Genomic DNA, 26,706 nt, shown 5'->3' with positions numbered 1-26,706 from the left:
CCCATGGGTTGTGGGTTTGAGCCCCTCACTGGGTTCCCTGCCGAGCATGGAGCCTGCTTAAGATGTTCTCTCCCTCAGGGCACCTGGGTGAGTTGTTTAAGCATCTGACTCTTGTCTGCAACCCAGGTCATTATTTTACCGTTCATGAGTTCAAGCCCCAGGTCAGGCTGCTTGCTGGGTGTGCAGAGCCTGCTTGGGATTCTCTGTCTCCGTCTCTCTCTGCCCTTCCCCTGCTCTCTCTCTCTCTCAAAATAAATAAATAAAATAAACTTAAAAAAAAAAAAGATTCTCTCTCCCTCTGCCCCCTCCCCTGCTCATGCTCGCTCTTTCTCCATAAAATAATTTTAAAAAATTTTAACAAAAGTGCAGTTTTCACATTGCTATTTAACATTCCCAAATATAAGTCTCCTGTTCTTTTATTATCGCCTTCCAAACCCACAATCCCGACATAATTAAGATGAAAAGGCTAAAACAATTCCCTGACTGGAACACCATTTGAACCTTTCCTGTCTGGGGAATAACGTGACAACTTCTCTTAAATGCAGGTGAGAAAGGAAAGTGTGTGAGAGTAAAGCAGCCACCGCTCAAAGCGTAAACTTTTGGGGAAATTCCAGGAATACAGAATAAAGCAGTGTTGATTTCATAGGACAGACTGGCAGTGGTTAAGAGTAAGAACGGGGGCGCCTGGGTGGCTTAGTCGGTAGGGGGTCCGACTTTCGCTTAGGTCATGATCTCACGGTTCGTGGGTTCAAGCCCCACGTCGGGATCTGTGCTGACTGCCAGCTCAGAGCCTGGAGCCTGTTTCAGAGTCTGTGATTCCCTCTCTCTGACCCTCCCCTGCTCACGCTGTCTCTCTCTCTCTCCTAGAAATAAATAAAACATTAAAAAAAAAAAGAGTAAGAACGATCAGCACAGGGAAACCACGAACAATCAATCACAAGTAGCCTTCAGACCCAAGGAATTTCAGTGGATTTCACTCATGTACCAAAATGTACAGCCAACAGCTGAAAGGGGCATCTATTTTCAGTGTGTTTCTTCAGGCCTTTTCCCGGAACCCAGGGAGAGAAAGTAGCGCTGGTCAGTCTCCACTCTGAGTTCAGTCTGGGAGACAACCACAACGAGGCGCAGTGCAGCTTATCTGCGGGCTCGGGGAAGATATCCTGGAGGAGAGAGGAGCTGGCTAGGGTTATAGCAATTCTGTGCAGCTGGCAGCACCATTCTGCAAATTCGGCAATAGAGTTTTGGAGACAAGAATGGATCTGCTGAGGTTACTCAGTCAGTGAGCAAGGAATCCAGGATTTGACTCCTAGGAGGAAAATGGTAGGTCCGCAGAATACCCAGGCTCTCCCTCTCGTGTGATACAGGCAGGCTGACAGACACCAAAGTTCCCGAAATGTCCCTGGAGGCTGGCCTAAGGCAGGCAGGCAGTGGGGCAGGGGATCAGAGGCCAGGCCTGTAGCCAGCTGGGCCTGGTATGAGCCATGGAACAGAGATTAAAGCTCTCTGGGGCCTCATCTGTGCTGTAATCATAACAATGGCAAGACCGAACATTTATTATGGGCTTTCTGTATACATTCACTGACTCAGTTTTCTTCATTTCTAGATTAGGATTAATAAAAATAGTAACAAGAATAATAAACAATAGGTACAATTTACTGAGTACTTATTGCATAAAAATCTCTGTTCTAAGAGATAAACACATCTTGATGGTCCTCATCTGTAGCCTGGGACTAATAATAAGTTGATATGAACTAGTTAGTAAGCACGTAATAGATTATAAGCCCCTGTTCTGAATAGTGCCTGGCACACAGCAACCAGCACGTGCCTTTTATGAATACCTGTGTAGTAAATGACAGCACCCTGGTGCAAGGCACCTTTTGAATTTAAATCTTTTAAAATGTATTTTTATTCGTTTGAAAGGGGGAAGTGGCTGAGGGTACAGGGAGAGAGAGAATCTTATGCAGGATCCACACTCAGAACTGTCGCACCAGGGCCTCGATCCCACCACCCTGGGATCATGACCCAGCCAAAATCAAGAGTCAGATGCCCAACCCACTGAGGCACCCAGGCGCCCCACCAAGGCACCTTTAGGAACAGGGTCCCCCACGCCAGCCTCCAAGGCAGCTGACATACTTAACGGACTTGCTGGTGAAGAGACCTGGGGGGTAGGGCACCCCACACGAGGACACAGCAGGGCAAAGGCCCTGAGATGAAAATACTTGGCGAGGGTGCAGCAGCAGCTGGCTGGAACTGCCCGGGTGAAGGGGTCAGGGGAAGGCCCAGAGGTCAGTGGGCGTCTGTGGGGAATGCAGGGGCTGTTGAGAGGCTGGGATTTACCAGCGGACATACAGGACCTTCTGTGTGTGTTTTAACACGTTCCCTCTAGCCCTTGTTGGTAAAACAGGAATTGGAGGGGCCGCCTTGGAGATGGGGTGGCTTCGAAGCCCACGTGTCCTTTGAGGTACTCAGGGACACTCACTGAGCTGCTGCTTGCGCTCCCCACGCGACTGGAGGGCGGAGCCCGGACGAGGCCCCGCCCAGAGCGCCTGGACACGCCCCCCGCCCGCGAGGGGCAAGGGCCCCGCCCTCCGCCCCCAAGGCCAGGGGGGACAGACTGAAGCTGGAGGTGGAAGACTGAACGAAATCCTCGCCTTTATTTCTGGGTGGGCATCAAAGGCCGGGGTCGGGGGGGGTCGGGGCGGGTCCTATTGGTCTGGGGGCGACTCCAGGTCCTCGCTGTGGGCGCCGGGGCGCTCGGGGCCGGCCTGCGGGAGCCACGAGTCAGGCTGCGGGCGCTGGCCTCCAGGCACGCGGGCTGGTGACTGCCTTCACCCTGTCCCCCGTGTCCCCCGCCGGGAAGCTCTGCTCCCCACGGGCGCTGACTTCCAGGGACTCCGAGGGCACCCCCGCCGTCTCTGCCCCCTCGCCGCCATCGCCGCGCTCCCTACCTCTCCTTTGCAGTCCTCGTCCTTTGGGGTGCAATGGGTTTGGGCAATATCCTGCCCCCCGAGTGTCTCCACCTCCGTCTGCAGCCTGGAGAGCAGGGGGCGCGGCGAGAGGAAGAAGAGAGCGAGAGTGGGCCGGCAAGGGTAGGAAGCCACCGAGATCCCGACGAAGACCGCAGACGCAGAGCAGCCGAGGCGAGAGCGGCCGGGGTGCAAGGAGCGCGGCACCCCAGAAGTCCCGCCAACTCGCCCCAGGGTCGGCCCTTCCGGGAGGGGCGGCCAGAGGCTGTGCCGGGGCTGCGGGGGGAGGAGGTTGGCCCATTCCCCTCCTCCTGGCTCTTTCCCCTTCAACCCAGGCTTCCTGCCTCTCTCACCCGTCGTTCAGGATCCGGGCGCCCCAGACCTCGGGCGACGAGCGCAGCCTCTGCTCCACCTCGCGCAGCTTGGCCCTGGCCTGTTTCTCTGCGGGGGGGCGGGGCGTTGTGGGCGGGGCCAGGGGCTCCGGCCGACTCGGCCCCGCCCAGGCCCCGCCCCCTGCCTGGATTCCCACCTTCAGTGAGCAGCTGCTCCTTGCTGCTCTGCAGGGTATGTATCTCCCAGGCCAGTCGCTGCTTCAACATCTGCCAGAGAGGAGACCTGTCCATTGGTCTGCCCTTTCAGCCCCCTCAGCAAGCCCTTACCCGAATTAGGTCATTCATTCATTCATTCATTCATTCATTCATCTATTTAACTTCATGTGCAGTTCCTGCTGTGGCTGGTGGCGGTGGAGACACATTTCTTCTCCAAAAGCTCCCTACGTCCGTCCCCGTGCGCCTCCCAATCTCTTCTCACTCTCCCCATCCCCCCCACCCTTTGCTCCTCTTCAAATGCGCAAGGCACGCATCAGCCTCAGGGCCTTTGCATTGCCTTTTCTTCCAGGAGCATTTGCACCAAGATACCTGAATGTTTTCCTCCCTTACTTTATGTCTGTATTCAGATGTCACCTGCTTAGAGAGGCTTTCCCCACTGACATTACATGATCTATCTACTTATTTTTTTGTTTAGAGTCTGAGTATGTTTCCCACTCCCCGCCCCCAACCATCCTGGGGACAGCAAAAATATTTGGCCCCTTTGGCTCCCCACTGTCTCCTCCTGCCTGGAATGTTGCTGGAGGCACCCAGCAACATTAGTTGAATGAAGGGATGATCAAACCATGGCCTTTTCAGGGTCCCCATTTGCCACTGCAAGGGGAGCAAACTCTAGGTGAGCAGGAAGGAAGCAGGATGGTCAGCAAAGGCTACCGCAACAGACTGGGACATAGATGCTGGGCATGGCGATGGGGGATGGTAACAGGTGGCTAGATTTAAGGTAAAAGTTGAAGGGCTGACTAGGTGGGTAAGAGGAAGAAAGGAGTCAAGGACTGTCCCATGGAGTTGGGGCTGAGCAGTGGGTGAATACTAAGCCCGCCAGGAGAGGAGGGGCTTCGGTTGGAGGCAATGAGGATGGCTCACGTGCAGCTCCCAGAGGTCCTTGTGCTGGCTCATCAAATTCTCCAGCTGTTCTTCAACCTGAAACCTAGGGGCCAAAGCCCGGGGTTGAGAGAGCACATGCTAGACTGACACTGAGACTGAGACCCAGCGTGGCCCAGTCTGGGGATTCCTCTGGGGGACCTTTGGATCTCTGCCTGGTGCACCCTCTACTAGGAGTCCCTTTATGGGCTTTCTCCTCGAAGCTTTGGTTCCAACGGCTCCTCTTCTAACAAAGTCTCCCTGATGCAAGCCCCACTCCCGTGCCCAGCCAGTGCCACACCAGGCCGCAGATGCGGGCTTACCCCAGCTTCCTCTGTCTGCAACTCTCTGGAACCTGAGAGTTATGGACAGAAATTTGCTCCGTGCACTCCTGCAACATGTTCTTCCTGGAAGGAGAAAGACAGCTCTTAGTCACAGTGTCTAAATAAGCCCCCACTTCCTTCAGCAGGAGGGGGGTGGGGTGGTCTGTTCATAATCTTCATCATTCTTCTTTCTTCTGCGACAGAATATGCAGCATTATGGGCCTCTGTTTGAGATGATCACCCTGTCCATCCTGTCCCTCAGCAAACCATGCCTTCCCAAGGAGCTTCTGTGAGGGGTACAGTAGTTTAGCTTAATAGATTCTAAAATCCCAACCTGAATTTTGTATCTATTCTACTGTGACCCTGGACAAGCTACTTAACCAGTCTGGGTCTCAGTTTCCTCACATGTAAAATGGTGATAGTGGTGGGAAGGTGACAGTAGCCTTTCACTCCTGTCCTTGTCATTGTGAGGATTAGGTAGAAAAATGAACATAGGGGTGCCTGGGTGGCTTAGTCGGTTAAGCGTCCGACTTTCGCTTAGGTCATGATCTCGCGGTTCGTGGGTTCGAGCCCCGCGTCGGGCTCTGTGCTGACTGCCAGCTCAGAGCCTGGAGCCTGTTTCAGTCTGTGACTCCCTCTCTCTCTGACCCTCCCCTGCTCACGCTGTCTCTCTCTCTCTCCTAGAAATAAATAATTTAAAAAAAATTAAAAAAAAAAGAAAAATGAACATAAACTGCTATGTGTGGTGTGGTCAAGCATTACATCCACTTTATCACTGGGTTTCCTACACAGTTAAAATTATGGTCCACCCTGGTGTGAGACCTCTGGTCACAAGAACATATTAAGGAAAGGTTCAAAGGATGGAGGTGGATAGATGGTTGGATGGACAGTAGCTGGATGGGTGAGTGGCTGGCGGAAGAGAGGATGGCTGGCTGGAGAAATGAAGTGTGGAGGGATGATGGCTGGACAGAGAAATAAAAGAAGGATTCCTAGAAGGGTGACTAGATGTCTGGGTGGATGGTTGGGTGAATAAATAAACAGCTAGATGAATGGGTGATTGGAAAGATGGAATGAGGGTGAATGAATGATCGGATGGATGGAAGATGATTAGATGGAAAGCTGAAGACATGTTGGCTGTCTGGCCCGCTGGAAAAGGACTGCATAGATGTGTAGATGAATGGATGGATGGCTGGGTAAATGGATGACTGGGGGGCCCCAAATGGGCAGATAAATAAAGAAATGAATTTATCTGGGTGGGAGAGCTGGATAACCAAGAGAAGATTTAGAATAACACCAGTGGGCGAAATTTGCTTAATAAAGAAACTAGCAATGAAGGTTTCAATGAGCCAGTTAATCTCAACACCGTCATCTGATACCAAAGATGAGGGGGCAAGTCTCATGTCTATTTACTCTACTCTACAGAAAGGAAAAATGAGAAGTGTGTGTCCAAGGTATATATTCCCTCGCTCTTGCTCCCTCCTCCTTAGGTTGGGAACAAAGTAGGGAAGAGGTGGGCAGGATTCCTTACCTCTGAGCTCCACTCTCTTTCCTCTGGCAGTGCAGCTGGAGGATCCCCAGCGCCTCTGTGGGGAGAGGAACCAAGGGAGCCCTGTGTGAGCTCTTGAGGAGTCAGGGATGGGAGGACGTAATGGCTCCCACATCACGTCACACATCAAAGGCCTTTAGTGTCTACGTCGAGTCAGGTGGCAGCCAAGGGAGAGACGTGAGCAGAGGGGGAAGCACCCTGACTCGGGTTTCAGTGGGATTCCTCTAGCTATTCTGGGAACTGTGGGATTTTGTGGGTAGAATGCGGTAGAACACTGAAGACAGAGAGCTGATAAATACCTTGCTTTTTGCTCAAGACCTCCTCTAGGTGAGCCTTCTCTCCATTCACTGGAAAACACAGTGACACTTTGAGCTGTCAGGGGCCATACCTGATAGCTTCATGCACAAGGCATATCGAGGTTACAGAAGGTAAGGTACAGTGCCAGGCCATGGGGGGTATCTTCTTGCCACCTGCACCCATCTCCTACTAGGGGTCATTCCTGGTCCCGTTTCTCCCCCTCAGTGTCCACATTGTCTGTAAATACCGAAGGAGTGAAGACTGCAGGACACACAGGGTTTATACCAATGGGATAAAAGACTAGAAATAAATATGTTATGTCAAGTGGAAATAAAAGCTGTGAAGAAATAAATCAAGCAGGGAAGTGACAGTGACAGACAGAAAGTGGTATTCCATATCGAGATGGGGCATTGAGGTAGACTGTTAGAATAAAGTTTGGGCTGATAGTAGAAAGGTGATGGGGCAGCAAAAGGCAATCTGGATTATAGGCATAAGAGCACTGCAGGTGGAGGGAATAACCCATGCAAAGACCTCGATGTGTCCAGAGAACATCAGCAGCGCTCGTAAGATCTCTGGGTCCCTCTTTCGGTGCCACTTACAAGAGTCCAGTTCCCTATGCAGGCTGTCCCAGAGGGCTTGGGCTTCTCCCACTTCCTCACTGGATTTCTTCTTGGCTAGGCCAAAGAAGAGAAGACACCGTGAGTGCAGCCTCTAACCCTGCTATTCTCTTGCACACTGTGACTCTGCGCACTCATCTTTAAGGAACCCACAGGTGCTCGATTTTATAGCTAAGGAAGTGGAGCCATTCCAAGTCCAGGTTCTTCCTGGTCAGCTAGGAAGCCTAGGTCCTGGTGTTTACCTTGCTGAAGCTCATTAATCCGGTTAATCAGGTCTTCAGTCTGTGGCTCCAGGCTTCCCTCTGCAGAACCAAAGAAAGACTGAGTCAGAGAAGATAGACACCCGGCTGTCTAAGGCAGATGGGGGTGGGTGGGTGTTGGCGCTGTGTCTCTGATACCAGCAATCAAAACAAATTTATTGCACACCTGCTCTGTGTTGGGCTCTGTGAGAGGCCTTTGCAGGGTGTGCATTCTGCACAGGAAAATGGACATTGAATGAAGATATATGCTGTCAATATGGGCAACAGTAACTACAGTGGATAGAAATAAAGTGAAGCAAGGGGTTGAAGAGTGAAAGGGTAGAAGGTGCTTCTTGATATGGAGGTGAGGAAGGGAGCCTGTTCCATGGGGGTGGGGAGGATGGAAGGGGGAACGATGCCGGCAGAGAGACAAGGGCAAAGCCCTAGAAATGGGAGTGAGTGAGGCAGATGCCCAAAGTAATGGGTAAGGGGCTGGTGTGGCTGGTGTGAGTCTAGCAAGCAAGTCAAAAGTACCAGGAGGCAAGGTGGTTAAAGTGAGATGACAAATCACAAAGGGCCTCCTGGGGCATGCTGGAGGCTTCTAGATGTAATTTTGAGTGTGATGGGAGCCAGTGGAGATCTCCCACCTGCTCCACCCTGTTGAAAGCCTGGCAGTCACTTCTGTCCATCTGACTGTGGTATTGGCCTCATTTGAGAAATGGGAAAAATGCGTTCCTCTTGTAGGTAGTGGCTTTAAGGTTCTCCCGTGACAGGGATATCATTCTCTCTTTAGGGAACCATCTCTAACTTCTCACAGTCCCAATATCAGTGCTCTGTATGGAGAAGACTTCCTCCTCATCCCTCTCTGGCTTCAATCAGGAGCACAGAATTGGGGCAAAGGCTTCCCAACCCTTGCTAGGTCTCACTACCAACCCCTGACAACCTGGAGTTCCTGAGTTAATAAAGTGAAGCCCTTGATTTTCGGAGGCCACCAACTCCATCCCCTGAGACTTCTAGGAGCCCGAATGCTCTCCAAGGTGCTGATTACGATAACAAATTCCTGAGACTCTTCATTTTATTGCAGAAGGTCACGAACACGCTGCATTTCCAATCCTGCAAGTTCTCTACCTAATTTTGGCTTAGGCAGCAACCCCAACATACTTCTGCAGGTGGCCATGGGGGTGGGGGACAGTGTGCAGGGCAGGAGGAAGGAATGGTTCTCTTTATTTTGGAACAGACTGACGGATCATAGATTTAAGTTGCCGGTTGCCTGGGGTGGGGGGTCGAACCTAAACCTAGCCAGTACTCTGCCCCAGCCCTGATGTAGGCTGCTTCCTAGGCCCCCTCAACAATGGAAGCAAGATACAGTCATTTGCATTGCCACTTGCCATTTGTATATAAAAAGGGAGGACAAAGAATACACACCCATGAATGTATATTTTTTTAATCTCTGGAAAAATGCTTAAGAATTTAAAAATAGTTGCTGCTAGCCCTTGGGTCAGGGACACAGATGTTTGTGTGTGCGTTCATGTGTGTAAGAGAGTAGGATTTTCCATCCTCTTATACTTCTTGAATTTTGAAGCTATATTTTTAGTTCAAATAATTAAGTTGTATCAGAGAGAGAATGTGCAATGGGATAATTTCCCAAGGTTGTGAGTTGAGGGGTCTGGGGTTGAACCACATCTGCCTGCCTCAAAACCCCAGGCTGAGCCTCAGACACAAAGATATGCATGACCTTTGTGCAGCTTTTTCACCATTGCCAGCAAGTCTTCAGGCACCTTCAAAGGCTTGGTCTGCCCTGTGGAGATGAAAAACACAATTTCAGGAGGGAGGGAAGGGCCAGGCCTATCTGGGAAGGGAGGAAGGAAGGCACAGACACCCCTGACCTGGAACTGAGGACAGGCTGAGAGGCAGGTTTCCAAAGAGGGCAGGGCTCCTGCAAGACCCCATCCCTTGTCTCTGAGGTTTGTGATGTGTGCTGGATGAATCAGGACTCCTCATGTTCAGCTTCTCCTAAGAGGTCAAAGGACACCAGAGGCATCACCTTAATGAACTGAAACTCAGGGATGAGAGAAGGACGGGATACATTTTTGCTGCTGCTGCTTTTTAGAATCATTATGAAGTTCAAAGTGATGCAGTAGGGCAGAAAGATTTCAGATAATTTATTTAAAAAAAAAAAGCATTATAGGCCACAATTTGCAAATTCCTAAAGACTCAATGGGTCTGGGATGCCTCTGTGGCTTGGTCAGTTAAGCATCCGACTTCGGCTCAGGTCATGATCTCGCGGTTCATGAGTTCGAGCCCCAAGTCTGGCTCTCTGCTGTCAGTGCAGAACCTGCTTCAGATCCTCTGTCTCCCTCTCTCTCTGACCCTCCTCTGATCTCTCTCTCTCTCAAAAATAAATAAACATAACCCTCTACCATCTGACTACATGTTTTATAATATGAAAAAAATTAAAAACAATAAATATTTATTAAAATGAATCAATAGGTCTAGGATATGGTTATTAATGAATGCTACCATCAAACAAAGACAACCAGGTATTATGAGCCTCCTCATGGAAGCTCACAACACCACTTATAAAGGATTCTTGCCAAACACAACACAACACAACACAACACAACACAACACAACAAAACAGGAATCTTACCAGGTTTCTATAGCTAAATACCAATTTAGAAGAAATAAAAGGAGCAGGGAAACATGTTAAATGATACCATGGGAGTGCAATCACTGTCATCCAGATGCTGGAAAACTCCACAGGACAATTTGGTTTCTTCAACAAATACATTGCAAAGAAAAGAAAAAGAGAGGGAGAGGGGAAACTATTGATTATAAGAGACTTGACACAAGTATCATTCAATGGTATTTGTAATTGTATCCAATTGTAACCAATGTATTTGAATCTTGATTCAAAAACACTTTTCACCATCTGTACATTTTTTTAAGAATTTTTTAAAAAATTTATTTCTGAGAGGGAGAGAGAGAGAGAGCGCGAGAGAGCAGGGGTGGGGGTCAGAAAGAGAGGGAGACACAGAATCTGAAGCAGGGCTGCAGGCTCTGAGCTAGCTGTCAGCACAGAGTCCGACGCGGGGCTCGAACTCACTAACCATGAGATCATGACCTGAGCTGAAGTCGGACCCTTAACCGACTGAACCACCCAGGCGCCCCACCGTCTGTACTTCTCTATGTATTTAACACCAGCCTGTGTCACTTTTAAAATTATAACAACAGGGACACCTGGGTGGCTTAGTCAATTAAGCATCCAACTCTGGATTTTGGCTCAGGTCATGATCTCACAGTTTGTGAGACTGAGCCCTGCATTGGCTCTGCACTGACAGCTTGGTGCCTGCTTAAGATTCTCTCTCTCCCTCTCTCTGCTCATTCCCTGCTCGTGCTCTTTTTCTCAAAATACACAAATAAACTTAAAAAAGAAAATAAAATTATAACAACAACAACAAAAAAGCCACAGGAGATTTTTTTAACATCTTCAACTCTTGAAATCAATGATGAAAGGTCAAATCCCAGTGATCCACTCCTCTTCGAGAACTCTGGGCGGCGAAAATGAAAGGCCGCTCACAAAACACATACGATAGCCACATGGTAAAGGAAGAGATGCTTACTCACAGTAATGTACGGTGAAAAGTCCCTCCTCCTAAGACCCTGAGCTTCTCCCTTCCCCGTCAGAGAGACCACTAGTGTTACAAGCTCTTTGTTGTTTAGTTGGAGATCATTCAATTCATATATGAGCACAAGTCCACTCTTTCTATAACAAGTAGTGTTGCCTCATGAATGGTCCACATCTTGTATTTTTCATTTGATCATGTATACTGGTGATCTTTTTATTCTTTTTAGTGGCTTCATAGTGATTCACTGAACGGATATACCATAATTTAAGAGAAGCCCGCCTACTGATGGATATTCAGGATGTTTCTCTTCCTGTGCTGTTATAAACAATACCACACGGACCCTCTGTATTAGTTTTCTTGGGTTGCCATAACAAAATACCACAAAATGGGTCCTCTTTTGGAGTCTTTCTTTTGTGGGTCTGTCCTCACCTGGCATTCTTTATTTCTGTATGTGCAAATTTCCCTCTTCTTATAGCGATACCAGTCATTGGATTAGGGCCCATCCTAATCTAGTATGACTTCATCTTAACTAGTTATATCTACAAAGACCCTATTTCCAAATATGGTCACATTATTAGGTTCTGGTAGACATAAATTTGGGGGAGGGGCACAATTCAACCAGAAAACCATCCCTATACATTCTTTTGTGTGCAGGTATGGGAGTTTATATACTAGATAAATTCCTACTGGGCTACCTGCTGGATTAAAGAGCATGTGTGTTAATAAATTTTATGGGTATTGTGAAACTGCTCTCCATTTGTTTCAAGCAGGCCCACGAAAGACTCTTCCATATTCCTAGCAGCCAAATATGTTTTCAAACTTTTTCATTTTTGTCAAAATGATAGGCAAAACCAGTATTATATTTCAAACTTTTTGGTAGTAAATATAAAAAAATTACTCAAATCCTCTAGATCAGAAATTCCATTATCTAGGAATCTATGTTAAGAAAATAAAGGATGGTGGGCAAATCGCTCATTGTTTCTAATCTTAAAAAGCTGAAGCAACCTAAAGATGTCTGAGTTAATTTAAACAGCACATTCGTAGGAAGAAATCTTTTGCAGCCATTAGAAATCATGTTGTAAATCAGGGGTTCTTTCTTCACCTGACCTTATGAAATTTTGTTAAAATGTTTGGTGGTATGTTCACTCTTTCCATCTTTTTATCTTGTCTGAAATCCTTTACAAATTAGCATACATTAAATTTTGCATTTGAATCTTTAATACTTAATAAGCAAATGTAGAAAAACTTAGGCTAAAAGTAAAAGCTTCCTCTCATGAACAGCCCCTTCTTCAAGTCCCTCCTCTTCCCAGAGGTAACTACCGACAATAGAACACACTCAGAGCTTTCAGTAAAATTTAGTAAAAACTGAAAATAATATTTCATGTATTGCTTTAATTTTTACTCTTACCCCAAAACATTCAGACATTACAGAAATATGTGAAGTTAAAAATGAAACTTCTTCTCTCCTTAGCCAATGAATCTTATTGCCTTTCTCTGATATAATCAATAATAATAGGTTGGCATGTCTCCTCTTGAGATTTTAAAAATGTTTATAATATTCTTAATATTTGGAAGTGAAACAAAAATTAAAGCTACTCTATTAACAAGGGGGAAGTATTTCTAATTATTTGTTTTCTTTTTAGTATGCCATATGAAAATTTCCAAATGTCCCCGCAAATAGAGAGGATGCCATGATGAACTTTTGATTTATGCATTGCTAAAATCTGACAACTGTATTTGCTTCAGCTAGGTTTTTCCTGTGCTGAGGTATTTCCAAGCAAGCCCTATGCTATGTTACATTTCATCCCTAGATATTTCACAAAGAGTCTCAACTGCTTGAGGACATTTTCCTACCTGACTCTAAACCTGTAATCACCCCGACAAGATTAACAGTCATCACGTAATACCATCCAGTGCCCAGATAGTGTGATTTCTCGATTGTCTCGGTGCATTTTACAGCTGGCTTTTGTAACCATTTCTGCCAAAGCTCCATCTGTTTTTCCTCTCCACTTCATTTCGAGTCCTAGTCATCATGAGTTACAAGCACATTAAAAAAAAAAAAAATCAGACTAACATCCTGATAACAAGTTTTAGGAATGTATATTATAAAACAGCCTGTACAGATAGTCCCTTTTAACATTTTATTTTGAAATAATTTCAGATGTACATAAAAGTGGTAGAAAAGGCCCCAATGCTCCTATTTGCCTTTGTATCAGATTTCCCATTTGTGAGCATTTCTGTAACATAAATTGCAGGCATTGTGGCCCATTATTCCTTAATATTCCAGTGTATATTTCCTAGACACAAGGGGATTCTAACCACAGGTAACCACAGTATAACCATCAAAACTGGGATGTTAACATCGCTCAATATCAATATATGACCCTTAGATGCCATTAAAAAATTTCCCTCTTTCTCTTATATTTTAAAATTATAGAATACGTTTTCCTGAAAGACAAATAAAAGAAAAAAAATATCACAAAGCACCTCCACCTTTGTGCACTCTTAAAAACCTATACCCTTGTGACAGTCATTAGTTAGTCCTTTAGCTTCAGATATTGTTCTGTGCAACATACATAGGGCTCTTGTCAACACTGCCCCTCTTTGTTTTTCTAGATCCCAACTTGCTTTTCTCTCATAAAACTATGATCACCTTTGGAGCTCATTCTATGTCAATAAACCATGATCTTATGCCTTTAAAATCAATTGTTAAGTATCTGAAATTAAATCAGATTTTTTTCCCCTATTGCTTAAAATCATGTCCACCACTCAAGCATTCCACAATATCCAAGAATATATCTAAACCCAGCCATTCCCCTGATTGCTCCATGTGTTTTCTTCCATCCATAACACTCCAATGATCCTTTGTGGTCCACACATCTGCATATGCTGATTGCTGAGCACGGTGACTAAAGATATGGAATAGCATTTTAGATGCTAAACGTATTCTTCCAAACTGCTTCTAGCAAAGTCTTTACTGGTCAGTTCTCTGAGTGAAGCAAGAGACAGGCTGTTTCCCCATAGAGTAATCAATGCTAGATTTATCTCTTTCTTTTTAAAGCCATTTTCAGTGAGCTAGAACGATAAGTTGATATGCTTTTCAATTTTCTCCATTGCTGGTGAAGTTAATAACTTCAATTTTGACTAATTTGAAAGCTTGATACTAAAATAGTTCTCAGCACAGTTGTTACTATCCTAAGTGCTACCATAACTGCTCAATACATGAGATCTATTTTCAGCTTTCTTATTTCTGTCTGTTCTTTGCTGAAAGCCGGCCCTCCACATGTAGCCCTTATTTAAGAGGGCTCTTCCTGTTACAGTTATTAATTATCCATACGTTACAAAAAAGAAAATTACCGAGCACCTACTATATGCCAAGCAGGCCTTGTTTTAGGTGCTGGAGAAATAACAATAAACAGCTGAACAATCACAATTATTGATGATGTCTGCATAGATAGATCTGGAAAGATGCAATCCAACATGTTACTAACATAACGGTTTGAAGAATGTACAGAAACGGGGAGAGCGACAGGTCAGAGGAGAGCAGAAAGTCGACTTTTGAAACAAGAGTGATGGGTACATGGGCCTTCACCGTGTTATTTGCTGTACTTGTGTATATTCCGAAAACGTCTGTAACAAAAAAAAATGTTAGCGGGATAGTGGCGGCTCACCATCTTGGGAGATTTTCTTCTTCCGGCTACACTGCGATTTCTGATGATTTCTAGGGCAGTATTTCCCACCACACTAGGGTGTGGGGTGTCATTACTGACAAAATGCCGCGGAGAAAAGAAGCTGTCATTGGGAGAAGCCATTCTCCATGAAGACTTAAGAGTCCATGCGAAATGGGGCATGGGCTGGGTGTGAAATGACACTGGGGAATTATTGTGGATTTTCTTCGGTGTGGCAGCGGCTGGGTGATTTTTGTAACAACATCCACCTCCATATTTTTTGTTTAAAGAGATGCGTACTGAAATATATAGTCTATTGTTTGTTCCAAACATTTAAATCAGGGTACCCAACAAAGTGGACAGGAGTTCATGTAGATTGAGAATATGCGTGTTAGTTGTCTCCCCTTTGATGAAGTTTTTTTTTTTTTAATAAAAAGCTTACATTTTTACTTTTTTAGTATCGCTATTAATATTTCGTTATTATTAGGGGACAAAGCCTCCCTCCCTTCTGCCCTGGTGGGGGAGGGGCCTGCTCGCCCTCCCTACCTTCGGCCTCCTCGCTCTCCTCCACAACTTCCGGCGGCTCCATCGCCAAAGGCTCTACCTTCCCCGCCATTTTCCACTGCTGGGCTTGAGCTTGCGGGCGCCTGGGACGAGGATTGGTTTTAACAAAACAAAACGAAACAACCTACGCGAGGGTTACAGGCTCTGCGGCGCGCATGCGTGTAGTGCGTGTCGGCTGGTCAGTTGACCCGGGTATAGGAGCAATGAAGGGGCAGCTCCAGCCAAGCGCCGGCCAGAGCCCCTGACTGACAGCGCGCATGCGTACACCCCGAGGCCCGCCAACTCCCGCGTAGGCAGAGCTAGAGCGCAACTGGGTCTTGGTTCGGCTGAGGAATGGGTGCTGTGCACACCTACAAACTCCAGGGAGGGCTTTCCCTCCCTGGGTTGCTGTGTTGTGCAGGTTGTGAAAGTCTGGGACACGTATACTTGTGCTGTGCGGTGGTACACAAGAATTCGAGTCCCCTTCCGTTTACAGATCCTCCTGTAACAGCCTAGGCGATGTTTCCTCCGCTTCACCGAGGGTACAACGAGCCTTGGGAGCCAGGCGCACCTCCTGTGTAAAAAGTCTGGATCTCAGCCATGTGCGAAGCCGGGTGCTCTGCCTGGGTTACACGGCCAGATAGGCCCTGGAGGCTGCCTTCTCATTAATAGCAGCGGCAGCTAAATTGATGGGGGCCACTTTTGACAGGGTAAAAATGAAGTATGTGAAGGGCAAAGGAATGTCTTTGTGGGAATTGCTTTGGGGCCTTTTGTGTACGGTTTTTTCTTTAAAATATCCCCAGGCTGGTTCTAGTCACAGGCTGGCACTGCATTCCCAATCCCATAGCTCCTGCGGCCCCCCCATAGGGACCTTGGCCAGCCCTGGACACTCAGGCCTAAGAGCCCATCAAGGTGGCTGACTCCTGATGCAGGACAGGGGGTGTGGTGGAGGAGACAGCCCCTAACAGAGGCTAGAACATCATCCAAGAGGAGGAGGTGAGGGAGAGGGAGGCCCAAGGATTTCCCCCAGAGGTGGAGGTGCGTGGGGAAGCAGCCTCGCCCCTGCCCCTCCTGCGTCCCGTTTCCGGGGTGGAGACAGAAGGTAAAGCTAAAGGCGGTGGTTCCCAGCACTGCTCAATCTAGCGGCCTCTCAAGGTCCAGTGAACAAGCCATTATGAGAAGGTTGGTCTGTAGAGGCCGCTGGGGCCGCCGGGGGTGTGGAGTACTTGGGTGGGTAACGAATGAAGAGTCGATCCTCTTCTTTCTTCACCCAGCGCAGGAGTTTGGTCACTACCAGGATGGCACCTGCCTTTGTCACCAGGGGGCTGAGGCAGGTATAGAGTTCAAATTTGGAAGTCACCTGCAGGTTTGAGAGGGGACCGAGTCAGTTGAGCCAGAGATGGTCACGCCCAGTCCTGTCGACCCCACCCTAGCTCCATGTCTGTCTCCTGTTTGGAAAACACAGTTGGCGAGGGCTCCCACCTGGTGCTACATGGTCACTGGGCTAAAATAGGTAAGCTAATATCATGGTGGGCCAAGGCCTTTCAGTTGGGCCAAGGAATCAGCTGAATCTAGTAGCTTCAACTGGTTAATGCTGGGTGTGTGTGTGTGTGTGTGTGTGTGTGTGTGTGTGTGTGTACTTCCTGGATCTCAGTTTGCTCATCTGTGCACTGAGTAGAACAACAGTGCTTAACACTTACTGAGCAGTTGTTGGAGGCAAGCTCCAGATTCTCCCTCTAGAAACTCAAATGGCCTGCCACCTCACCCTTAAACGCCGTCTCTTCAGTGAGTCATCCCCCAACAACCCAATTTAAAATCCTGGGCCTACCACATCTTGGTTGTGAAATGCCATTCTTCGCTAAAAGGTACAAGGGCTCGTTAGACAAATGGCTGATTCCAGGACAGGCACAGAGAAAGTACGTGATGAGCCGGGAACATCTTGTGCCAGAAAATGAGACTGCTTCAGCAGTGATGGGGGTGTATCAGAAAGACACAGGGGCCAGCCTGCCTAAATCAGAGACCGTTTGAGCACCGAAATAAGTGACAGAAAAGTCTTTTAGCCTGCTGAATTAAAGAAAAATCCATGAGATCATATTGATAGAGAATTAAAAATTCAACAAATAAATAGGGGGAGAAAAAGTTCTTCCATACAGTAGTAGAATCTCAACCAACAAATGTAGAAGGGATGACGAAGTCTGAAAATCACTACCTGGTAAACACCAAAGTAGTAACTATTGCAGACAAGAATCATTAACGGATATTAAAATTTGTAGATGAAAGTATGATTTTAAAAAAAACCCAAATCTGACATAATCACCACAAGATATTTGCTGGTTATGAAGGAAAAAAAACACTATAGAGGAGATGCCACCTTAACCAAGTGACCTAAGTTAGCATCAACAGTGGGGCAAACAGATATTGTGGACCTCCTGACTGGATGCAGAGAAGGGGGCATCGCTCAGTTGGGGGATATTTTTGACAAAAATGCATGATAAAATATCAGAAAAACCCAAGTTGAGGAACATTCTACAAACTAGCAGGTACCCTTGAGAAAGTCCAAGGGCGTGCAAGACAAAAAAGGCTGAGAGAGGGTTTAAAAGGAACGAGACTAAGGAGTTAACAATAAATAAGCCCAGAATATGATCCTGGGCTGGATTATGGAGCAGTAAAAGGGCATTAGTGGGACAACTGGCGAAATCTAAATGAAGTCTGTGGATGAGACGGTGTTGTACTGATGTTAATTTCCTGATTTTAATAAGTGCCTGTGGTTAACATCTGGAGAAACCAGGTGAAAGACCTATTTATGGTAATTACTTGTACTGTTTTGCTGCTTCTTTCTAAGTCTGAAATTGCTTAAAAATCAAAGTTAAAAAAATTTAAAAGTAAAATAAAATCCTCAGGTGAGAACAATGCCTGATACACAACAGATGTAGAATAAGTTATTTACTATACGTGTACCACACGGCAGAGCCTGGGGGAAGGTGGCATTTCCAATGGGGTCACCTTGACCAAACTCCCTGAATAGCTGACCCTTAATAAACCCATGGGAGGGGAGGAGGGGAGCCCCAGAGACCCCATGGGAGGACACCCCGGGCAGAAGGCACAGCCTGGAACGAACCCTGTCACGTTCAAGAGCGCTGGGGGCCCTGAGTGACGCGTGCACTGGCGCGCACACACGGGCAGGGCTAACCCGGAAGCAGCAGGCACACAGACGGTTGTTAGTGCGACCTCTTCAGAGTCTAAGACCCTGTACTGGTTGATTAGGGGGGAAGAGCGAACATTCCATTCTGTTCTGTTCGCCCGTGATCCTCTTGGGTTTCAAAGGCACACGCGTAGCGTCCAGAACGGCGACGCAGGCCGGAGCACAGTGTGCTTGATGGAGGCTGTTGGGGTCTTAGGGGATTCAGCGGGGGGGAAAGGAGACTTCTAGTGGGGAGCTAACGCTTTCAGGCCCCTAGCCGACTCACCCAGGCCAGCAGCGTCTCCCTCTCGGCCACGTGGTAAATGAGGCGCAGGGGTCTGGAGGGGCTGTGGAGGCGCGCGTGCAGGCGGTGGTATAGGTCCGACAGGCGCTGCCGTTCCTCCTCCCTGCTGTACGGGGCCTCCAGCTCAGGGCTGCAGGGACCGAGGGAGGTAAGGCCAAGGTCAGTCAGAGGCCTCCGTGGCTGGCCCGACTCCCCCTCAGTCTAGGAGTGCAATGAAATGAGGGAGCCGCGCCTCCCCCACTGGACGTGAGGGTTCTCAGGGGTTGGAGGCCCAGCTTCCCCAGCAAACGAGGGATTCCTTGAGCACTGGGGCCCTTTGCTCCATTAGAATAAGGGATTCCTTGAGCCTCCCTCATTAGACATTCTATTCCATCTTTCTAGAGACTGCCTGGCGCTCTCCCGCCTCACGTCTAGGAGAAGAATCTTTTAGTTAGATAAGCCTTCCTGCCCAGACAACTGCCCATAGGGTCCTACCTGGTAAACTGAGGCAGCTGGCGGTGATGGTCGGGGATATCCAGCGGCTTATAGAGGAAGTGTCGGAGGCCGGGAGCCCCCACAGCCTGCACGCTGTAGGCAGGGGCACTGCTCGATGGGGCATTAGGGAAGCTGGCAGCCTCCCGGAGGGCGCGCATGGCCCCGAGGGTGTGCATGCCCTCTTCCACCAGGCGCCGGCAGGTGGCCATGTCATGGAAGGCCTCGGGGTCGGTGCCAAGCAACAGCAGGCAGACAGGCATGGCATCCAGGCGAGCCACGTAGGCATAGAAGAAGCCATCGGGGTTGAAGCGGGGCAGGCACACAGGTGCCCATGCCTCTCCTGCCGCAAAGGCCGGTGCCCCCACCCAGTCGAGCAGCAATTGCAGGTCGGCTGGGTCCAGGCGGCACTCGGCCAGCACGGTCCGCTCCTGAGCTGCCGTCACCAGTCGCCCTCCGATGGCCAGCACTGACAGCGCCAGGCCGGGTGCCGTGCAGCGTCGCAGCAGGGCGCCCAGCGCTTCCCGCAGGGGGCGCGCCAGGGGCACACAGCGCACAGCGCCCAGGAGCAGGGCACCGGGGTCCCGCTCCACACTGTCCAGAAGCCGGTCCAGCGTGCGCTCGGAACCGGCCAGCAGGCGGCGGAGGTCGTAGTTCTGCTTGCGTGCGAAGATGCGGGCCACGCTTGCGCGCGTCAGCGTGCTCACGATCTGTGCGTGCACAGCCAGCAGCTCCCCCCGCAGCTGGGCTGCTGACTGCGGAGTCCTTGACACGGCCACCAGCAGCAGTGGGCCCTGCTGTAGGAACACCAGCTTGTGGTCCTCTAGAGGAGGGAAGGGGGGGTGGGGGGCGGGTAGAGATGGGTCAGCGGCGACCAGAGGGAGTCGGGCGGGGCTCTTCTGCTCTTTGCCTGAACACACACACTCCTGGCCCAAGCTCACGTGGTCACTCCATGGTGCACTTCGACTGCGATAAGGACACCTTGGGGAAGTCTGGCTGGATATTCGCAGAGACACGATGGGTCGAGGAATCAGGTTAGACACACAGCATGGATGACACAGAGCGAGGACTGACACAGAGCCCAGCCACACACCCAACTCAGCCAGAGCCCCGGAGGTCACGCTTTCGGATAAATAAGGAAGTATCCAGCTGGTGACTTGGATCCAGTTGAGTTACTCTCTCAAAACCCAGCAGGCCAAGCAGACGGACAAGAGACAGACGCCGGGCCAGCCATGCACACACACGGACTCACCCCTGGCTGGCTGGCTAGTTCCCAGTCACCATCCCCTGTTCTACCTCCCCCTCCTTTGCTCACCGGCATAGATGGCACGGATGGCGTCTCCTGCACTCTTCACGAAGGACGCGAGGGCTGTCATCACGCCCATGGTGGTCGACAGCGCCTCCACACTGCCGTACCTCGAGTAGATGGGCTTGCCTGCCTCGCTCAGCACAAACACGTGCTTCCGCTTGCTGCGCCAGTCCTCGTCACTGGGGTCCCCACCCTGGACCCCAGAGCCACTCTCGGGGCCACCTGTGGGACTATTCTCAGAGACTGCAGGATCCCAGAGCCCATAGGTGCATGATGGGGCCTCTGACTGGGGCAGTGGTGACAGCAGGCTGGGTGGCTGGTCCTTTGTCTCGGATTCTGAAAGAGAACTCCTGGTGGGTCATCTGGCTGGGGACCCCCACTAACTCCATGTACCCAAGGACTTACCAAATCTCTACCGGCTCCCCAGTGACCCCTGCTGCTGACATAGACCTCCAGGTGTCTCCTCTATCTCTCAATGACATCCACAAGATCCCTCTAAAACCCCAACAACCCAATTTGTCATTGTCATTATTGAACTATGTCCCTAGAGACTGTTCTCCTTTCAATAACCGCCATTTCCAAGTCTTCAAAGCATCCCATCACCTCTGAATGGCCATTATTAATATCCCCCATCTTCAGTGGTCCCCCACTAATACCTCTGACCCCTCATTTATTCTCCTAATACCTACTCACCCCTCATTGGCCACCATGACATCTACTAATATCTCTATATTCTCTCATCTAAATCCTTCCCCCTGCCCCACCCCTCCCTAACCCCTTATTTATTCTCATCAGTGTTCACTGATCCCTAATGACCTCACTGACTCTTCTGGTCACCCATGTATATTTTGGATGATAACCACTAACTCTCCCAATGATGGCCATGAATATCCACTAACACCTAGATCTTTAAGCCGAATCCTCTATTTACTCCCATTGCTGTTCACTAACATTCCAATGACTCCACAATATCACTAATACCTCCAATGACTGCCCTGGCGCACAATCTAAAATATTTTACTCCATGTGCACTTCATCCCCACCATGACCACCATTAACTTCTACTAATGTCCAAGACTTCAAATGACCTCCACGGACTCTTCTAACCCTTTGTTATTCCATTCTCCCTTCTCCCCACTGACTACTATTAATCTCCACTAACCCTTGGGACTTCAGTGACCTCCTCTGACTTCCCTGACCTCTCTTTATTTTCATGGAGAGCTACTCCCTTCCTCACAATACCCACTATAATATACTCTAACACACAGGACTATAATAATGACTTTCTTCATGATCATCATTAATAATCACCAACAAAACCCACGACTTCACTACCCCTTGACACCCCCTTGACACTCCTCTCATTTATTGCAGTCAATATTCACTCATCCCTCAATGACAACCATTATTATCCATTGGTAACTATGTTGCAACACTTTTCCCATAAATTCCCAGTGACCTTATATTCCCTCATTCTCTGATTGATATTCATTGATTCCCCATATACCCAGTTACCAATTACCTCCTCCTAATACCTGCCATTATTTGCCAATAATTCCCAAGTTCTCAAAGTCACCACTCCCTACCACCACCATTTACTCTCAGTGATGTCCACTCATCCTTCCTGATGATGCTACTAACATCCACTCATTCCAAAGTGGTCAATGAACATTGATTCCCCAATGACTTCCATTGAGTCTCTACCATATACCTTTACACATCCAGCTGGGTCTTCAAAGACTCTCCTACGGGTCCTCTGACTCTCCAAATAATCTCATTGATGTCCACTGCCTCTCTACCAATGATCGTCAATTACATCCACTAATTTCTGGCTCCTTAAAGACTGCCTCCATTAACTCACCATTGATTCCTCAATGATGTAAACGCTGGGTGCCCACCAGTCACCACTGATCCCCTTTCCTGCCTCAATGACTTAAATAACACCTTAGCCCCAAAAGACACTGACTTCTAAATAGTTCCCCTTTGACTGTATTAACTTTCTTTTGGTCATTCATTAACCTGAACAAACTAAATCCCCAATATCCCTCTGTGACCCCAATCTCTTCTTGATCCATCAAAGACCTCAACTCACACCAAGGCCCCAGTGAACATCCACTGACACCCACGGATTTCCTTGTCATTCCTCAATGACTTAAATTACACCGTGTGTCCACAATGACCTTCTGCTGATCCTGTCATGATTTAAGCTACTTCCCTGAGTCCCAAAAGACTCCTCACTGGTCCTCCACTGACCTCCCCCAACAAAGACACTCCGTAGGGATTCCTTCCAAGGCCCCAGTGAGGGGAAGCCATACCTGTTTCCTCCAGGTCCCCGTCTCCAGGATCCGGTGGGTCCTCGTGAAGCCCTCCACCGTCTCCTGCCAGTTCACCGGGAAACCGATTGTCCTCCAAGTCTTCCACGTCCCCAGGGGCTGGGGCAGTAGTGTCTCCTCCAGCCTCCATCTGCACATCCCTGTGGGATAGAGGAATTGACGGTGACAGGCGGCGAAAGAAACTTCTTAAAAGCCTCTACTGAGCCTGGCCTCCTCGGGTACATTCCTAGTGTTCATTTCCCCTCCGGTTTCAATAGGATGGGACAATAAAAAACATGGCAAATACGTGCACCCTCCAACATTTTCCGAAAAGGTTCCACTGTGCCTTAGAAAATGAAGATACATAAACACCTGTTTTAACCCCGTATCTCAATTGGCCGGGTACCATCACTTCTCGAGCCGCGGTAGCATCACACTTCCGGGTGCGACGTCCGTCTTGCCACACTTCCGGGTGCGATGTCGCTCCCAAGAGGCTTCCGGTTGCGGCGCTTTATTCGCTCCCCGCCGCGCCGGAGCCCCGTCTCCCGCCACCACTGGTGTCCCCTCACCGTTGAGATCACGCGCGCTACTCCCAGGTTTACGTCGATCCGGTTAGGGACCGGGTGAGCTGCCTATAGCCGGACTGGCTGGCCCGGCTGACAGCCGAGCCGGGCCCGCGTCTCCTACAGAAGACTGTCGGCGTGAGGGGGGCGCGGCTCACGTTCAGCCAATCAGGAATCGGAGGGCGGCACTGCCTCCCGCATGGCCCAATCAGGAGAAAGCGGCTCTCCTTCGGCCGTTCCGCACGTACTCTGGCTGCCTATTTCTACCAGTACTGTGCACTGGGTTGAGATTGCGCCCGCCCATCTTGACTGACATATCCCGGGGCCCAATCGTAGGCTCAAACCGATTTCCCTCTTAACTCGAGGACTTTCGCAGCCCCAGTCATTATGGATACTGGTGCCCGCCCAATAGTGGTGCTCCGCCAGAACTGAGGCAACTTCACGCTCCCTTATCCCCCCGAGAAGCCGAGGAGATAAAGGTGGAGTGGATAGTCTGTGCAGAGAGGAAATGCTTGACCCAACCCCCCTCTTCCAATCGGAGCGCTGAGCGCAGCCTGGCCAACCTATGGGACGTGGCTGCTAAACCGAGAGGCGGGCCTCTCAGGAGTAGAAAGTATTCGTGGGTCTGTTTGTAGTCAGTCAGACAAAGGGCTCAGCAGCCTCTGGAGATAGGGAAGCGCGAGCCGGAGACGTGCTCATGACGAGGGGGGGCAGTGAGCTTACTAAGGCCATGTGCAGGCTGCCCAGAGCTTGGCCAGACTCACAAAAGGCCAGGCGGACCTCATTTCATTTCCGAACCAGCTGTGGGCTGAGCTACAGGGTTTAGGAGTATCCGCTTCAGAGAGTGGCATGGGGGCGTGGCCTTGAAAGGCCTCGGAGCACTGGTTGGTTGAGGAAAATGCCCCTCCGGCCTCTGCGTGCCACCATTGGCTGTGCCAGGGGAGGCGGGACGCCTTCGCGGCTGGGGACCCGCCCCCTAGCGGGTGTCCCCCCCCTGGTTTAGAAAGAGTGCTTGGACTGGATTTGTTCTTAACCTGGGCTGGAGCACGGTGGGGCAAAGCCCTTGAGGACCCGCGGAGTGGAGCTCCCAGCTCCTCGCCCGCTGGATTTCCATCTATACTGGGGAATCTTAGGAGAAATAGACCTTCTCTCTGATCACTCTGTCCTCAGGAGATTGAAGAGTAAAGTCTTCCATCCCTTCCGACAAGGGTTCCCTCAGTTATGACTTCCTTTCTCTCAGCGTGGCCTGCTTAATTCCAAGGTCCTTGTCATGTTGGCTGAATCAACACCCCCAGGTAAATAAATCACCTCTTCCCACATCCCTATTCCCACCAAAGTACAAGGCATTAAAAAACGGCTCTGGCAAGAGTGGATGGGGTAAGTTCTGGAGTCCAATGAATCCTGGAGACATAGTAAGTATCTTGGACTCACACAAATATTTTTCAATCCTCCTTGCAGAGGATCAAGACAACTTAAGGGTATTTGAGTTTATTTATATGACTTCTAAGGAAAATAATTGTACTTACATCCCAAAGTGGGCATCCCCGGTGAGAAATTCTGCATATGGGGTGAGTTGATCAATCTCAAGGTGCCCTCTCACCTTCTGCACAAACAATTCCATACTGGGCTCCACCCACAAGTCCAGGAAAGGGTCCCTTTCTAAGGACATTTTTTTTTTCATGAGGTCACTAGAACATTGTTCCCAGGACTGCACAACCATGCCTACTTCTATACTTGTCCCAGGATGTCTTGAGCCTCTGGAACTGACAATTCATAAACGACACTAGGAACCTGCCTGTGCCTGTCTGGATAGACTGTGATAACTCTTCCGCCATAGGTTCTTTTCTTTCTAGACTTCCTGAATGCTAGGAAATTGAATTTGAATATATACAGTGGAAATTGGAATGGAAGAAGGACACAAGTATGTTCAAAAACAAGGCAACTCGTAGTGCATCTGGGCTTTGACTGGCTCCCTCAGTTGTATCTGCAGTGCAGGAACTTTTGTGGTCTCTATTTCTCTATTTCCTATCCCTCTTCTGTTCCTGGCTTCTTCTCTCTCGTCTATGCTTCCTCACCTTGTTCCATGCTCCCTGCTCTGATTCGTACCACTACTTCCTGCTCCTTTACTTTTTGTCTTGCCATGCCATGCTGTTCCTTGCTCTGTCTCCTCAGTCCTTTCTCCCTCCCCCCAATTCTTTGACTCTTCTTTCTGTATCTTGCCACTCTTCTTGTCTTTGATTCCCCTGATCTTATTATCTTCTCCAAATTGCGTTGGGAATAGGAATAAGTAACAGAGGTATGCTGATCTTAGCTACATTTATCACATCTTCCATGGGAAAAGGGTTGGACGCTTTCCTAGACACATAGTTTTGAATTGAACACCCCTGCCCTGCATCCACCAAGTGCAAAACTTGAATAATGTTAGCCTACCCTATGGAACTAATCAATGTAAATGGAATCACAAATTCATAGCCTTCTGTACTCCACTCTATTTCACCCAACAGAGGTCTAACCCCATTCCCAAGCCTACCATCCTTCATAAGCCAACCAATTTCCTCAAATTTCTGAAATATTCTAATCTAATTTAACCAAACCCTTAAGCACACCTTAAGTCATCAACCTCCATATAACATTCAATGTTTCCAATTTCAAAAATCTCCCCAAACACTATGCCTCCCTAAATCTGATAGCCTATCCCAAACCCCATCTTCACCACATCCGCCAGTGTTCCCAGAACTCTCACTCTTTCAACCCAAGAAAATGTCCAAAGCACCTAATAATCCCACACAACCCACCATCCAAGAATCTATCCACACCCCTAAAGCTGCCAACTTCCACAAATCAGCAACCTTCTAAAAACACTAGCCTCCAAAACCAAACACACCTAAACCTCGGCTTCCCCAAATTCACCAATGTTCCATGCTCATCAACCTCCTCAAGCTCAGCAGTGTCCACGCCCATCACCTACCCCAAACCCACCAATATCCTTATGCCACTCAGCCTCCCCAACCCTGCAAACTTCCTAAACACACCATACTGCCCGAATATACCCACTTGCTAAATCCAAATATTGATGTCAGAGAATGGGTGAAAAAATGCACCTTCAGGCATTTAATCCCAAGGACACTCTCCCATCCTTAACTCCCCCCCCCCGCCCCTCACACACCCTCATCCGCTGTGGCTGAGGGAGACAGGAGGGTCTCTGGCACCCAACCAGTCGGTGAAATCAGGGCTCTTCTGCCTACCCCACCAAGTTGTTTAGTTTCTTGTTT

General features: G+C 48.9%; 2 protein-coding genes across 4 annotated transcripts; both read right to left on the bottom strand.

Annotated features, from left to right (window-relative positions):
* Positions 1-2,635: 2,635 nt before the first annotated feature.
* On the bottom strand, positions 2,636-15,382 carry SYCE1L (synaptonemal complex central element protein 1 like). The gene is made up of 12 exons (XM_039227049.1): positions 15,298-15,382; positions 9,190-9,252; positions 7,458-7,517; positions 7,198-7,272; positions 6,601-6,648; positions 6,284-6,338; positions 4,756-4,839; positions 4,436-4,499; positions 3,496-3,565; positions 3,320-3,407; positions 2,949-3,033; positions 2,636-2,765 (listed from the first exon to the last, which is right to left on the bottom strand). The coding sequence occupies exons 1-12, from the start codon at positions 15,365-15,367 to the stop codon at positions 2,706-2,708; spliced, it is 822 nt and encodes a 273-aa protein (XP_039082980.1). The 5' UTR covers positions 15,368-15,382; the 3' UTR covers positions 2,636-2,705.
* Positions 13,211-23,569, bottom strand: MON1B (MON1 homolog B, secretory trafficking associated). Of its 3 annotated transcripts, none has more exons than XM_039227021.1 (6): positions 23,244-23,569; positions 22,875-23,032; positions 20,566-20,895; positions 19,254-20,073; positions 18,762-18,909; positions 13,211-16,654 (listed from the first exon to the last, which is right to left on the bottom strand). In XM_039227021.1, exons 2-6 carry the CDS (start codon positions 23,020-23,022, stop codon positions 16,445-16,447), a joined length of 1,656 nt encoding a protein of 551 aa, XP_039082952.1. In that variant the 5' UTR covers positions 23,023-23,032; positions 23,244-23,569; the 3' UTR covers positions 13,211-16,444. The 3 variants fall into 3 exon arrangements, with proteins under 3 accessions (XP_039082952.1, XP_039082962.1, XP_039082970.1); XM_039227031.1 differs by having other exon boundaries at positions 23,278-23,569; XM_039227039.1 differs by having other exon boundaries at positions 23,441-23,569.
* Positions 23,570-26,706: the final 3,137 nt, after the last annotated feature.

This window comes from Hyaena hyaena, unplaced genomic scaffold (assembly GCF_003009895.1).
Source record: "Hyaena hyaena isolate Hyena2069 unplaced genomic scaffold, ASM300989v1 scaffold_1, whole genome shotgun sequence".
In the NCBI taxonomy this organism is placed as follows: domain Eukaryota; kingdom Metazoa; phylum Chordata; class Mammalia; order Carnivora; family Hyaenidae; genus Hyaena; species Hyaena hyaena.
Note: the sequence above shows the minus strand (reverse complement) of the source record. Positions and strands in the feature narration are given on the sequence as shown.

Coding starts and splice junctions, on each gene's coding strand:
- MON1B (XM_039227021.1), bottom strand. CDS start 23,022: ATGGAGGCTGGAGGAGACACTACTGCCCCAGCCCCTGGGGACGTGGAA. Junction 20,896..22,874: donor CGGGGACCTGGAGGAAACAG/GTATGGCTTCCC, acceptor GTTCTCTTTCAG/AATCCGAGACAAAGGACCAG. Junction 20,074..20,565: donor CATCCGTGCCATCTATGCCG/GTGAGCAAAGGA, acceptor TCCCTCCTCTAG/AGGACCACAAGCTGGTGTTC.
- SYCE1L (XM_039227049.1), bottom strand. CDS start 15,367: ATGGCGGGGAAGGTAGAGCCTTTGGCGATGGAGCCGCCGGAAGTTGTG. Junction 7,273..7,457: donor GATTAATGAGCTTCAGCAAG/GTAAACACCAGG, acceptor TCTTTGGCCTAG/CCAAGAAGAAATCCAGTGAG. Junction 4,840..6,283: donor AAAGAGAGTGGAGCTCAGAG/GTAAGGAATCCT, acceptor TTCTCCTTCCAG/GAAGAACATGTTGCAGGAGT.